Genomic DNA, 15848 nt, shown 5'->3' on the forward strand with positions numbered 1-15848 from the left:
TATAATTATTATGAAGGAATAAAGAACCTGATGCAAGGAATAAACAGCGTTATGCTATTTTAGGTAAAATAAAGCAGGTTATCATATTGCACATTTATTACAATTAACATTGTATTGAAAACATTTTGTCCAGGGAAAACAACAAAAAGAAATATCCATAATAATAATTGTTACCTTTAGATAATAAAATTATGGGTGACATTTTTTCCATTTTAAAACATTTTTTGTAAATGGGAAAAATTTATAATCTTAAAAAAATTTTTTTAATGTTTATTTTTGGGAGAGACAGAGCATGAGCCAGGGAGGGGCAGAGAGAGGGAGATGCAGAAACCAAAGCAGGCTCCAGGCTCTGAGCTGTCAGCACAGAGCCCGACACGGGGCTCAAACCCACGAACCACAAGATCCTGACCTGAGCCGAAGTTGCACGTTTAACTAATTGAGCCACCCAGGTGTCCCTGAATTTTATAATCTTAAAACCCATGTCTCAAAGGTAAACAGCCCCTACAGGATGAGAATAGCTTGTAACTAAAATGCAGGCTAATTCCGGATCTGCTGCTGAAGGACGGACGAGGGAACCCCCGACTTCCCAGTATTTACATCCCACGCCCCCAGACCCTCCGGGTTTGAGGAGATTCCCATACTGTGCACTTCAGAGCCTTAAATGCTCCCCTGGTAGGTCCAACCGATGTGATTTACACGGCAAGTCTCTCTCTTAAAACACCTTTCTGAGAACTCTCATTCTTTTTAGGACTGGCGAGTTTCAGGAACTGTCTGTGTGGCAGGAAGGTGGTCACCCTCCACGGTGCTCTCCCTTGGCGTGTCTCCACCTCCCGCTCCTGGCAAACAGAGAAATGAGCCTGTCGCTGTTCTTGTCTCTCTAGCACCCCTTTTGGTCACCCCTGCCTCCTTTCTGGCATCTTCCCCACGCCTTAGTCACTGCGCCACGCCCAGGCCAGACCTTCCTCGGCCGGCCTTCCAGCGCTGCATGCCGGGTCCTCCTAGACACTTGGCTTTGAACAGCGTGGTGGGAACGCCTACCTCTGCCAGCTGCTCACTTCAAGTGCCTGGGGCTGATGGGGTTACACACTCGAGCGCGCGCGCGCGCACACACACACACACACACACACACACACGCACTTATTTACTTGTTTGTTTGTATTTTCAACACCCAGCTACCCCAGAGCACATAAATCAGTATCCTTGGAAGTTGGCTCTGACACACATGATTCTAATGTCCAACCAGGGCTGAGAACCACCTGATTAACACGCAAAGCTGAGGACAGTGAAGGACTGAGAACATACGCTCTGAAACCAACTGCCTGAAATGAATCATGTCTCCAGCAGGAACCTGCCAGCTGCACAACCTTGGGCAATTTATATCCTTTTGTCTGTCACTTCCTTCTGTGGAAAGTGGAGGGGACGCTGATAGTGATGCCGGCCTTGTGGGGTTGAGGTGGGGATCGGATCCGGTAAGGCGGTGAAGCCCACAATCCGCACTTCTGGGCAGGCCGGTTCTCCATAGTGATAACTATTATTAACTCAGCATCCTACGGTCACCTGGCTCTGGGGGACCTGGGGAAGCAGCCTCAGGAAAAAAGGAGCAGGAGAACTAGATCGGCTCTGTGGGATCTGGATGGAAGGCTGAGGCAGAGTTTGTCAGGTCCTCCTTTGCCTCCAAAATGAGGTCCTGTGAGTGCTCTTGTCCCGAACAGACCTCTGCTCGTCTCTGGCTCCCACCAAGGCTACTGAGAAGGTCTCATCAGCCACACTTGTCTGGGCCTCTCCTAAGAGAGGAACTTTAAGAAGGGCCTGAAGGGAGCTTTTCATATAAGTGCAAAATCGTGTTTCTGCAACCCTCTCACAGACCGGCGTGATTTCGGGGGAGCCCAGGCTGCAGCCCTTGCAAGCCTTTGGCAACTCTCCCGGTGCCCCAGGCTGGTGAGAAGTGGGCAGTGCAGCCCTATCTGGATGGGCTTTATTACCCAATTCCAGTTGACTAGCCCTCCCTTCAGAATAAATACCCTCCCACGCTCTGCATGCAGCACACCTGTTAGTGTTTGTTTTCAACTGACGCTGTTGATTTAGCGTTAGGCCCAGCAGGGGATGTGGTTACAGCACTATGATAAGGGCTCCGAGCAGCTCTGCGCACAAGAGGAAAATGCCAAGTTGGGTAATGAAAACTGAACTACCCTATGCTTCGGCTTAAAAATATCTTTACCGAAATTATGAAAGCGCCGCAAAAACAAAACAAAGCACAAATCATCCCTCTCTCCAAGAGCAATTTTCCTTCCCCACACTCCACCGCAGCGGAAAGGAGTCTGGCTTGTCTGAAACTCGAGGGAGGGAGTCCTGTGTTCTCTTAGCCTTTCCTGCTCTCCTTTGGGGCAGGGTGGTGCTGGCAGGTTTCACCTCTCCTCTCTGGGCCTTGCCTTCCTCTGTGATGGAGAGAAGAGTTTGAATGCACCGATCTCTCTGATTCCTTCCAGTACCCCTTCACCCTGCCCAGCATGTTGGTGAATCCACGATTCACTGATGCGTACTGCATTCAATTACAGAGTACCGTCTACACAACAGGCAATGCAGGAAATCTGGAGAGAAGCCACGGCAGAGCAGGTCAGGCACCATCCCTGGAAGCAAGTGTGTAAACAAGCAGGCACAACTGAAGGTGCATGCTGGCAGCGACCTGTGTTTGGGGGAAAGGTGATTTTCACAGATCCGATCAGTAGTTTTTCATAAAGAAGGTGACTCTTTAAATTGAGTGTTGAGTGATGCGTAGAGGCTTGCCAAGGTGGGGAGGGGTGCAAAGGGGGTGCTGGGGTAAAGCTTTAGTAAAAAGTGAGCTGCAAAAGAGCACAGTGGGGTGGAGGATTAAAAGTACTTTAGAGAGTCAGAAACCTAGATTGTGGGCTGTGTGTGTGTGAGAAAGAGACAGGGACAGAGACAGGGAGACAGAGAGGAGAGTGGGAGGCTGGTAGATAGCAATGCTTTTGGATATCAGAAGAGATGAAAAGTGGGTAAAGGGCACATTAAAGCTGTACGATATGAAGTTTAGGGGCACCTGGGTGGCTCAGTCGGTTAAGTGTCCGACTTCAGCTCAGCTCATGATCTCATGGTTTGTGAGTTCAAGACCCGCGTTGGGCACTGACAGCTCGGAGCCTGCAACCTGCTTCAGATTCTGTCTCCCTCTCTATCTCTGCCCCTCTCTTGCTCATGCTCTGTTTGTCTCTCTCAAAAATAAATAATAAACATTTAAAAAAATTTTGAAGGAGTTTAGAGTTTAGCCTACAAACATGTAAGAGCCCATGACAACCAGTTTTAAGCACAACTTGGTCAAATTTGGGCCAGTAGAAATTTTATGCAAAATAGTTATATGTGCAAATAATTAGGATATTAGAATTGTTTCATTTGCCACATTTCCCCCCAGTGTTAGATAACAAATGTGCAAGCAACGGTACAGTCCTGTTTCCTGGTTGCTCCTTCAGGCGGCTGGACTGGAGGCTTCAGGACCCAGGTTTACAGGTTGTTGGCTTTAACTCACAACCTTCTTCTTCATACCCCTTCCATTTACACAACGCAGATTGGAAGACTATCGCTTCCCAAAAGTTTTAAAGATTAATCCCATTGCACTCTTACCATTCCTTTCCTTTCCTTTCTTCCTCTATCATGCATTTTCCTCCCTTTTTTTGTGGGTGTCCCTTGATTATTATCTGGCAAGCAGATACTATATCATGAATATTTTATAACCCCATAGCACCAGGATAGAAGAGCCTATTAATAACTGAATGACTTAAAAGGATATTCACACATGCCTAACACAGGCCAGGCACAGAACAGGTTCAACATTATAAGAAAGCACATAAGCTGTGGAATCAGAGTGCAGGGTTTAACTCCTAGGTAGGTCACTAACTCGTTAGTGGTCCTGAGCAAGTCATTTGATTCTGAGCCTCAATATCTTCCTCTGTAGAGTAGTGTTAATAATAATGTGATAGTTCTTTTTTTTTTTTTTACTTTTTGTTAACATTTATTTATTTTGAAAGACTGAGACAGAGCGTGAGCAGGGGAGGGGCAGAGAGGGAGACACAGAATCCAAAGCAGGCTCCAGGCTCTGAGCTGTCAGCAGAGAGCCTGACACGAGGCTCGAACCCACAAACTATGAGATCATGACAAGATCCAAAGTCAGACACTTACCCAACTGAGCCACCCAGGTGCCCCATGAAAGGATATTTCTTAAAAAAAAAAAACCAGGTAAAATCATGACTCTCATACAGATATAAAATAAACACATGCTTAAGATTTTATTTAACAGATAAACATTAAATTGCTTCAAAGGAGAAATAAAAGAAGCATAAATTTATTTGGTATAAAGAAGTGTTAGAATGAGTTTACAAATAGACAGAAATTGGCTTTTTCCAATGAGGGTTGAGTGGGTGGAGAAGCCAAGGTAATTCCATCTAGTGAGTGTGCATTTGTGCATCTGGAGACAAGACTCATTTCCATTGCTATCAGTTATCATAGTGTACAGAGTAGTAAAATCACTTAAATGCAACAAAAGACTCTGAGCACCCCCTCTGCCCCAGAATCAGACTCAGAATCCCATCATGTGAAAGAGTGTGCACTAAACGATGTGTAGTGTTTTACAGAAGCACAGACTTTTCTCTGTAACACCTAGCTGGCATCCTGTGGTTGCTGGGAGGATCAGCTCTCACATATGTAAAACACCTTACATTGTTCCGAGAAGGTGCCAAGCAAATGAGAACTAATTTTATTACTATCAATATAAGTTTTAAAATAAAATTGCTTTTTTGCTAAGTTTTTGCTCATCAAACCAGAATGGGTATTTTTCCATCATTATCATCTAACAGTATCCAATACAGTGCCCAGGTACTGGCTTAGTACTCACTAGATTTTTGAATGACAAGTTTATATGAAGGACAATACTCTGAAGAACTGTGAAATAGATTTTTAAAGTTTATTTATTTATTTTGAGAGAGAGAGAGAGCCTCAGCGAGAGAGAGGCAGAGAGGCAAGGAGAGAGAGAATCCCAAGTAGGCTCCTTACTGAGCAATGGACCCCACCACAGGGCTCGATCCCATGGATCATGAGACCATGACCTGAGCTGAATCAAGAGGTAGAATCTCAACCAACTGAGCCACCTAGGCACCCCATGAAATAGAATTTGAGAACAGGTGATTATTAACCTTGTGAGTCAGGACAGATGGTAAGGAACCCTACATGACTTTTGCCATCATGCTCTCATTCCAAAAGTCAATGGCCCTTGTGTCCCATTCATGTAAAAGGATGGTGTTTGACCACTACTCTGCTGTGGCCCCTCTCTGCTGGAGGCCAGCGTGGGTTCTGTTGAAATGAGCATTTGCTTTACCCTGAGTCTAAGTCCTTATTGAAGCACAGCTTTCAGTGATGTTCACTGAATTCCTCACATGCCTGCTGTGACACCCAGTAGCATCTTCTTCAAGGGACCAAACCCGGAGGAAGATGGCACCACTGTCGCTGGCAGTTCAGTTCTTGTGGGAAGTGGATGAGGAAAAACAAACTCTGTTCCCAAACTCATCCCGTTTCAGATGATAAGCAGACAGAAGCAGAGCTCAGTAGAGCAAGTGTATGTGTGTGTGTGTGCATGTGATTAAATAGCAATAAATGCAATAGCCAGCCCCAATTTAAAATGATGTTCCTTGCATCACGCTAAAATAATTTGCTGGTGGCCAGGAGGAAAGTGGCAACGAGCTATGGATAAAAATTGGATGTATCTTGGAACCCTCTCTGGATTTACTGGTTTGGACCCCCAAAGGGGTTCCATTTGTCTGTTCCTCCTTTTTTCTTCTTGAAAGCCTTCCATTTTGGAATGGTGATAAGGAACCATCCAATTTGTACTTAACTGTGGACTTAGCTTCTAATAATTTTCAAGAGTTAAAGAAAGAAAATTTTCTTTAAGCTTTACAGAATTTCTGGAGCCCCAGCCCTCCTTGAACATCCTCCAGCATCCTACCTGGGTCTTGGAGGAATGCTGGCCCAGGGACAAACCTAACCTGTTCCACCCTGACTCCCACAGCTGCTCTAAACTCTTCCATGCATAGAAAGAGCTCTTCAACTAGAAGGAAAACTGGTATGAATACAGGTACGGGCCAGGGTGGTAGGAAAGGAATGATAGCTTTAATCAGAAAATAAAGCTCACCTGTGGGTAAAGGCAGGGCTGGTCTTCTGATTTGGGGGCTATTTACAACTATTTCATGAGTTCCTGAGAAAGATCCATTCCGCCAAAAATAGTTCCATTTTGCAAGAGGATGCCAGAAAATCCACAATTTGGAGTTTTAGTTCAGTCAGTGACTCAACCATCTGTTAATTTGCAAGGATGTGTGTCTCCAATTCTTCCTTAGATTCTCAGGGAAAGAAACAACCATCTAATCTAGTGATTCTAAGCTTTTTTTTCTTTTTTGATGATGGTTGCCTTTGAGAACCTCAGTTTTGCAACTCAGAAAGATGTATGCATGAACGCCATGTTAGACTTTCCTCCCATTGCAAACAGAAGCCTGCCCTGGCTAATTTAAGCAACAGAGGGATTTAATGGAAGGAAATGGAGTGGGGGAGGAAATAGGTCTAGAAAGCTTTGGGATCTAGAAAGCAGGAACCAATTCATAGTGGGCACGATTTTTTCTGTGCTTTCAGGGAAAGGAATCAGATCAAGCCATTTCCCCCCCTTGTTGCAAGAAAGATTTCCCAAGAGGAATTCTGTTTTGCCTACATTAGATCCTCCCCTCTCCCCCCACCATTCTAAACGAAGTGAAGTGTATTGACTAGCTACCAAGATACGAACAATATTCAGAAGGGATCAAGCGCCTAAAAGGGTAATTAGGGTCTTGATGTTATTGAAGAAGGAAATTATACTGTGCAGATGAAACTACCAATGCCCACTAAACACACATCCACACAGACATCTGAATATCATGTGAGTGGGGGAGCCATAGACCCTGGGCCTAGACCCCAACTCTGAAAACTGGGCCCAAGAAACCCCTGCCTAGGCTATACCCTATGGTCAATATTTAAACGCATGCTCTCACATACTCCATTTCCTGAGAGTATATCAGTGTTGTTAGAGGACTTGAAATTCAAGAATAAATGGGGTCCCTGACAGAAAAAAATAAGCATGAGGATATCAAGAAGTGACAAGCAAATAAAGAGGCTGGGAAGAGTAAAACTAAGTCTTTCCCAGACCTGACCCTATATTAAGTAATCTCCATGTACAGTAACAGGCTCTCAAGTCAGGCGTCTGCTGGATGTGCACTGGATCCAGTGTTATTTCAATATCTAAAGCCCCAGTGATGTGCTGGCTTCAGCAGCACATATACTAAAGTGAAACGATACAGAGAAGACAGCATGGCCCCTGAGCAAGGATGACATTCAAATTCATGAAGCGTTCTATATTTAAAATAAATAAATAAACAAACAAAATAAATTTCCAGGGAGGATGATCATGAAAGACCTACTGTATGCAGAATGATGCCCTGGAGTGAATGATGCTAAGTCAAGCCTCTAGGCTTGATTTCTGGTCTCTCTGGTGTGGGTACGGCACCAGAGAAACCCATGAGGGATGGGGCAACTCTTGCATCCATTTCAGCAGGGAAGGAGCATGGATCTATCCCTGAAGTGGCCTGGGATACATACACAGAAGACAAGGAACACAGTGTGCATCTCTACAACTGCTTTTTTTGTACATGACTATGGGTACAGGGTGAAATAAACTTCTCTTGGACAACTTCACCATTTCAGACCTTTATAACTCAAGTTCTGACTAGATGGTTCAGGTACCCTGTGAGGCCCACTGTGATTTCTGCCCCCGCCCATTTCTTCAGATTCATTTCAAGTTCCTCTCACTCTTACATATTAGTCTTCAGCTACATTGGCTTTCTTTCAAACCTCTCATCTTCCCTGAGACCTCAAGGCTCCATCATGCATTGTACCCATGCCGTCCATGCCCTTCCCAACTCTGGATAACTCCAAGTTATTTCCCAGTCCCAACTTAAATGTTATTCCTCACAAAAATTGTCACTGATCCAAATTAGATCAGTCCCCCACCTATTAGCCTGTACTTATTTTTCTTGGCACTTATGATACTGGTTAAATATTCACTTGCTAATCTATTATACTCCGGTCTCTCTAACCTGATAAACTCTGGACGAGTACAGGCCATACCTGTCTCATTCACTGTTGTAACTCCAGTGCCAGGCTCATGGTAGGTAATCATTAAATATATGTTGAATAAGTATTGTGCATTATTACACTGAATGGGAGGAGCTATCAAGGACAAATAGTAGAAATGAAAATTGTTACGATAGTAAAGTTAGAGAATGACATATATGCTAATAAGTAGAGGTGGAAACATATAAAAACGTAACATGCTAGCAGAATTGTGCAATATCTTCCATTCTTTCAACCTCAGGAATAAAGGGAGCCAAGAAAGCATATGGAATGGAGCCAAAGAGAGTTAAGGTTTCAGTTAAAGCTACAAGCTCATATATCACATTTGGTTGCCCTGGCAACAGAACTACCATCTTATGATAATGGTATTATAATATGATAAAGCAAATACAAATAACTTAACAATTTATCAGAAATGGAGTAACAAATGATTTAGTTAGCTTCGCCTTTGGGGATAACCTGAGGGGAAAATTTGGAAGGGACTCTATGTTGTAAAGGATACTGTCCTAGAACTTGAGTTGTATATACAAAGGTTAAACCAAGTCATGGAATTTGACACCAACTTTTAAATCTATATGGAGAAGCACATAAGGCTATGATCAACTTAGGTGGCTTTAAATAACAGAACAAGATAGGAGATTTGCCCTGTAGGTCAGTTATCTTTTTCCACAATTATGTTGTGGAGCCCACAACTACAAAACCTCAGGGGCAGAACACAATAAGCATTCATGATGGTGCACAAGTTAATGGGTCAGTTGTGCAGTTCTGGTGATCTAAGCCAAGCATGGATATTTGGCTTAGGCTCACTCATAAATGCAGCTGGTGAATTGGCCAGGCACTGGCTGGTTTAAGCTTGTCTTAGCTTGGATTGACTCTACCCTGTACCACGTGTCCTCTCCTCCTTCAGCACACTAGCCTGAGCTTATTCCTATACTGAAGGCAAAATTCCAAAAGAAAAATGGAAGTATACAAGGTCTTCGAAGGCCAAAGTTTGGCACCCTGTCACTTCCACCACATTTTATAGGCCAAACAAGTAGCAAGTCCAGTCCTGATTCAAAGGGTGGAGAAATAGTCAACTTCTTGATGCAGTGACCTGCAAAGTTATATGGCTAAGGATAGAAATACAAAGAGACTATTGATTATGTCCATCAATGCAATCAACCTACCATACCAGAAATCTATTTATTAAAAGCTATAGTAACTAATCCAGTATGATATTGGTGTAGCAATAGATAAAGAGAATAATGATATGGTATTATGATCCAAAAGAAATTCATATGATAATAAAATATCATGACACAGGTGACATTGAAGATTCTCTATGGGGAAAATGATAGACTTTTCAACAAATAGTACTATGACAATAGGCTATTCATTTGGGAAAAATGGATCTTTACCTCACATCATACTCAAAATCAATTCAAAGTTTATTAAAGTTGCAAATGTAAAAAAAAAACATGCTTTAAAACTCTTAGAAAAATATAGGAAAATATCTCTACAGTTTGAGTGTTGGGAAAGACTTCTTAACACCCAAAAAGTGAAAACCATAATAAAAATGTATATAAATTTGATTACATTTTAATTTATGACTTCACAATGAGATATCACTTTACACCTAAAATCAAGAGCAGAAGAAATAACAAATGCTGAAGAGAATATGGTGAAAATTCCACTGTTGGTGGAAATACAAATTGGTGAAGCCACTGTGGAAAATAGTATGGAGGTTTCTCAAAAAATTAAAAATAGAATTGCCATTTGATTCAGTAATTCCACTACTATTTATACAAAAAAATAAAAACAGTAATATGAAATGATGTATGCACCTCTATTTTTATTGCAGCAATATTTCCCAGAGTCAAGATACAGAAGCAATCTAAGTATCTGTCCATAGATGGATGGATAAAGACAGTGTAGTATATATGTATGCAATGGAATATTACTCAGTCATAAAAAATAATGAAATCTTGACATTTGCAACAACATGGATGGACCCAGAGGGTATCATGCTAAGTGAAATAAATCAGATAAAGACAAATATCATATAATTTTGCCCATATGTGGAATTTAAGAAGCAAAACAAGTGAACAAATAAAAAAGAAACAAAAAACAGACTCTTAAATACAGAAAACAAACTGATTGTCAAAAGGGAGATGGGTAGCAGAATGGATGAAATAGATAAAGGGGATTAACAGTACCCTTGAATTGATGAGCACTGAGAAATGCACAGAATTGTTAAATCATTACACTGTACACCTGAAACTGATATAACACTGTATGGTAATTATACTGCAATTTAAAAATAAGTAAGTTTTAAAAATGTAGACACATTTGACTATATTATAACCTCTCTGTGAAGAAACCTCCAAAAAGTGAAAAGCAAAGCCCCAGTCTTCAGGAAGACATTTATAAAGCAATAATGGAGAAAAGATTAGTATTATAGTATTGGGAACTAATAAAGAACTTCGTAAAAGCAATGAGGAAAAGATAAGTCAATAGAAAAAAATAAATTAAATTAATATGCAAAGAGAGGCAATTCACAGAATAACACAACTGAATGGCCAACAAGTATATCATTAGTAAATGGGCAAATACAAATTAGAGTCATAATGAAATATTATTTCACAACCATTAGTTTCGCGAGGATGATGCATGCTAATATCAAGAGTTAATGGAGAACCACAAGAACTGTCCTACACAGTGGGTATGAACTGAACTCTGCATAACTCTGAGGAGAACAATTTGGCCATATCTAGTAACACTGAGTATACACATACCTGTGACCCAAAAATATGCGTCCCAGGAAGTTTCTTGTATTTTTCTCAATTTATGCATGAAAATATTCATTGTAGGCTTATTTATAATAGCAAATAGGAAATATCCTAAAAGTCTATAAATAAGAGTATGTGTGTTTATATATTGGCATATTCATCCAATGGAATACAATACTACAGGAAAAATGAATGGACTAGAGATAATACATCAACATGGAAAAAGCTCACAAACATAATGTTAAATAAAAAAGTAAGTCACTGGAAGATGTTTACAATATAATAACAGTTATGGGGTGCCAGGGTGGCTCAGTTCATTGAGTGACTTCAGCTCAGGACATGATCTTGTAATTCATGAGTTCAAGCCCTGTGTTGAGCTCTGTTCTGATACAGCTAGAGCTGCTTTAGACTCTGTGACTCCCTCTCTTTGCCCCTCTCCCACTTGTGCTCTCTCTCTCTCTCCCAAAAAAAAAAAAAAGTAATATATATATACATATATATATAGTAACAGTTATATAAAGTTTAAAGACATATTAAACCACACCATTTTATTTAAAGCCTAAAGCCTAAAGATATGCATAGGAATGATAACATAAGAAATTCAGAATAGTACTGGTAGTACTTCTGGGGAGCAGATGAAGTTATAAAGAAGAAAATGTCAGTGGGAAAGATACGCATGAGGTTTCAACTGTATCCATAATGTTAAACTTCTTTTTTCTTTAGATTTTATTTTTAAGTAATCTCCACACCCAATATGGGACTCAAACTCATAACCCTGAGATCCACAATCAAATACTCCACTGACTGAGCCAGCCAGGTGCCCCCATAATACTATATTTCTTAAGCTGAGTGACATTAACATGGATGTTTTTTTCTAATATTATTCTCCATATGCTATTTGTGTGTCTGATATTTATTTTTTAAATGTTTTTAATAGATCAGTTTTTCTATTTTAAGTTTATTTATTTATTTTGAGAGAGAGAGAGAAAGTATAAGTAGGCGAGGGGACAGAGAAAGGGAGGGAGAGAATCCCAAGCAGGCTGCACACCCAGTACAAGAGCCTGATGCTGGGCTCTATCCCATGACCATGAGATCACAACCTGAGCAAATATCAAGAGTCAGCCAACTGAAACCACCATGGCACCCCTATATTTTTTAAGTTTATTTATTTATTTAATTTTCTAAAGTTTTTAATGTTTGTATTTGAGAGGGAGACAGAGTGCAAGCAGTTGCAGGGGAGGGTAGAGAGAGAGTGAGACACAGAATCCAAGTGGGCTTCAGGTTCTGAGCTGTTAGCACAGACCCTGATGTGGGGCTTGACCTCATGGAGTGCAAGATCATGACCTGAGCTAAAGTCACACGCTTCACTGACTGAGCCACCCAGGTGCCCCTATTTATTTTCATTTTTTGAGAGAAAGAGCACGAGTATGAGCAAATGGGGAAAGGGCAGAGAGAGAGAGAGAGAGAGAGAGAGAGAATCCCAAGCAGGCTCCAAGCTGCCCAACCAGAGCCCAACATGGGGCTTGATCTCCCAAACCTTGAGATCATGACCTGAGCCAGAATCAAGAGTCGGACACTTGGCTAACTGAGCCACCTAGGTGCTCCCTGGTATTTAATTTGAAAAATCAGGAAATATTTAAGAGGCTTGCCATGGAAGAGAAAAAGAGATGATGGGACTGAACGAACTCACCTTCTGTCAGGACTTTACCTCCTGTGAATACTCATCTCTAGGTCTCTTCGCCCCAGCTTCTCTCTGGCCCACATGCCATTCGCAACAACATGGATGGAACTAGAGGGTATTATGCTAAGTGAAATTAGTCAAAGAAAGACAAGTATCATATGACTTCAGTCATATGTGGAATTTAAGATACAAAACAGATGACTGTAAGAGAAGGGAAGCAAAAATAACATAAAAACAAGGAGAGGGACAAACCATAAGAAACTCTTAGATACTGAGGACAAACTGAGGGTTGCTGGTGGGCTGGTGGGTGGGTGGGTGGGCTAGATAGGTGAGAGGCATTAAGGAAGTCGCTTGTTGGGATGGGCACTGGGTGTTATACACAGGGGATGAATCACTGGAATCTACTCCTGAAATCATTACTGTATTATATGCTAATTAACAGGGATGTAAATTTTAAAAGAAAAAAATAGGAAATGCTTGATCCTTTTGTGAACTAAGTATTGATTATTACTTATACAAGAGGAGGAAAATAATAATGTACCTTAAGAGATTATTTTTGGAGATGAGATGAGCTTCCTAGGACTGCCATAACAGAGTATGACAACCTGAGTGGCTTACACCACAAAAACTTACGGTCTCACAGCCCTGGGGGCTAGAAGTCCAAGATCAGGCTGTGGGCAGGGCTGGTTCCTTGCATCTGAGGGCTCTGAAGGAGAAATCTGTTCAAACCTCCCTCTCAGCTTCTGGAGGCTTGCTGGCACTCTTCAACGTTCCATGGCTTCCACTGCACCCCCTAGGGTCTCTGCCTTCATTTTCACATAGTGTTCTACATGTGCGCAGTTCTGTCTCCAAATTTCTCCTTTGTATAAGGACACCAGGCGTACAGCATGAAGGGCCCACCCTACTCCAACATGACTCCATCTTAACTAATTACATTTGCAATGACCCTTTTTCCAATGTGGTCACATTCTGAGATACTGGGGGTTCGGAATTCAGCAGAAGAATTTTCAGGAGATACAGAGACCAATTAGAATAACATCTATGAAAGTACTGCTACACTCTCATACGAGGTTACAAAGTGTAAAAGATTCTGTGTTTGTCACAAATTAGCACATCTTAAAGCACCGAGTAACCTATTCATTGCACCACACAGCCAGAATTAGCTTGGCACAGTTTTAGACAGTTTGGGGGACCGATGTTAACAGAGCTTGTCCAGGGACTCTTTAAAGCCAGTGCTCTGTTGGGTTCTAAATCTATCCTCAGTAATTGATTGCTTTAGCTCAGCTAACAGAGAGAAATCCATTCTGCAAAGAGTTACTAGATACATGGGGTTTGTATATAAAAGGAGCTGCAGCAGTATGTCGAGAGATTAAATAATTGCTTGTAGGCAGAGATTTGAAGAAACATCTCAAATTAGCTGGGCTGTTCCATGGCTAAACTGAACGGAGAATCCAGCTTTTCTAATGTACAGGCTTGTGCTATGCCTGCTGATCCCGAATGCACACTTTCTTGATGGGCAACTTTTCTAACATCATTTGCCCTACACAGGAATTCAGAATGACATTAGGCCACCTTTTACCTAGCAAGGCCACTCATGCCAAGATGACCTTGTTGTTAAAGTGAAGCAACATATCACGGTAGTAAAAAGCAGGAATCCTGAAATTTAGCTGCCTGGGTTTATGTTCTGGGTTTCACTGGGCAGTCTTAGGCAAGAGATTTCCATGACCTTTAGCAAATAATCATATTCACCTGGCAGGGCTGCTACGAGGATTAAACCAGATAACCCATGAAACAGAACCCTGTCTAGAGCATAGACTGTGTTCAACAATCGATGGTTACCATTACTCTCTGTAATGACGGACCCTCAGAGAAATCACTTTGAGATGATCTTTCCCTTTTAAACTGTGAAAGGTGAAAATAATGATACCAGCCAACACAACCACTTTCACTTTTGCATATCATCGAATAGTTCCTAGGATACTTAGAGTGAGATATAATCTTGTATTGTGCTATTTAAAGCAGTTTCCATGAATGGTTGTATAATATTCCATTGAATTGATACATCAGAGTTTACCTAATGGTGTTCTTACTGTTAAATATTTGGAATTTTTTGGTTTTGTGACTGTAGGTAGCACTGACTAATATCACTTTGTACAAACCAATATATTTTTTTCCGATTAAGATAAATCAGCCAGGACAATCTCCCTTACCCCTCTGCCTAAGGGCCTCTGCTTCAGTTGAATCCTCCTCCATATTGTTTTGACCTAAATTACCTTCCTTATAATCTACTCCCCCATATTCCCCAAACTCTAGCTACAAACGCCGAATCTCCATTACTGTTTCTTATTTTCCCTCTGCAGATTCCAGGCCCCCCACACTGTTCCTTGCTGTGTCATGTACCAGATATACTCACTGCCCTCCCCCACTTACTTGAGCTCAGAATCCACCTCCAGGGGCATCAAGTTTGGGGACTACAAGGTTAGGGCCATTTGGCATACTTTATGATCCCCTTCTCACTGAGCATATTCTCAGAATCCAAAAGGGAAATAATATAATTCTTTCAAAAGCATCTTTCCTTGCATTCTGTGTCTGCCAAACTCCCTCATCCTTCTACACTCATCTCAAATGCACCAACCCCCAGGCTGAGCTCACTGCTCCATGCTCACTGTTCCCAGGGCACTTGCTACATATCCTGGTATTCTCAACATCCAACAATGATTCTATATTGTAGATTCTCACAAATGCTCAAAAACCAGTGACTGCACATTATAGATGAATACATCAGTTATAGACAGACCTGTGTATGTGAATTTAGAAACTGTTTAAATTGCCTGTTTTGGTGGGATTGGAGAATATTGGTTAATAGAAAAGACTTTGGAACCAGATGGATCTTGATTTGAGTGTGAACTCTACAACATGCTAATTAGGAAACCTTGAAAAATGTAAACCAGGCTCTCGGAGTCTCAGTCTCCTCATCTGCAAAATGGAATCATTTCTGTCAACTTTCTTGGTGGGGTAAGATGTAGATTAAATAGAGGAGCCTGGGTGGCTCAGTCAGGTAAGCATCCAACTTCAGCTCAGGTCGTGATCTTGAAGTTTGTGAGTTTGAGCCCCCCCTCAGGCTCCGTGCTGACAGCTCAGAGCCTGGAGCCTGCTTTGGAGTCTATGTCTCCCCCTCTCTCTTCCCC

General features: G+C 41.7%; 1 protein-coding gene and 1 non-coding gene across 4 annotated transcripts in view; both read left to right on the forward strand.

Annotated features, from left to right (window-relative positions):
* The window catches only part of LOC115304892 (E3 ubiquitin-protein ligase ARIH2-like), a 144151-nt gene that overhangs the window by 40459 nt on the left and 87844 nt on the right, over nucleotides 1–15848 (forward strand). The window contains exons 2-3 of one of the 3 annotated variants that reach the window (XM_029955228.1): nucleotides 1244–1453; nucleotides 2556–2700. In XM_029955228.1, the coding sequence (XP_029811088.1) occupies nucleotides 1332–1453; nucleotides 2556–2700 (267 nt within the window). In that variant the 5' untranslated portion in view covers nucleotides 1244–1331. Of the gene's footprint in view, nucleotides 1–1243; nucleotides 2701–15848 lie in introns of all 3 variants that reach the window. The other 2 variants (XM_029955229.1, XM_029955230.1) reach the window with 2 other exon arrangements.
* LOC115305801 lies at nucleotides 7337–7441 on the forward strand. Its single transcript, XR_003914999.1, has one exon. It is a non-coding gene; the product is annotated as a U6 spliceosomal RNA (small nuclear RNA).

The sequence above is a fragment of the Suricata suricatta genome, chromosome 10, assembly GCF_006229205.1.
Source record: "Suricata suricatta isolate VVHF042 chromosome 10, meerkat_22Aug2017_6uvM2_HiC, whole genome shotgun sequence".
Lineage (NCBI taxonomy): Eukaryota > Metazoa > Chordata > Mammalia > Carnivora > Herpestidae > Suricata > Suricata suricatta.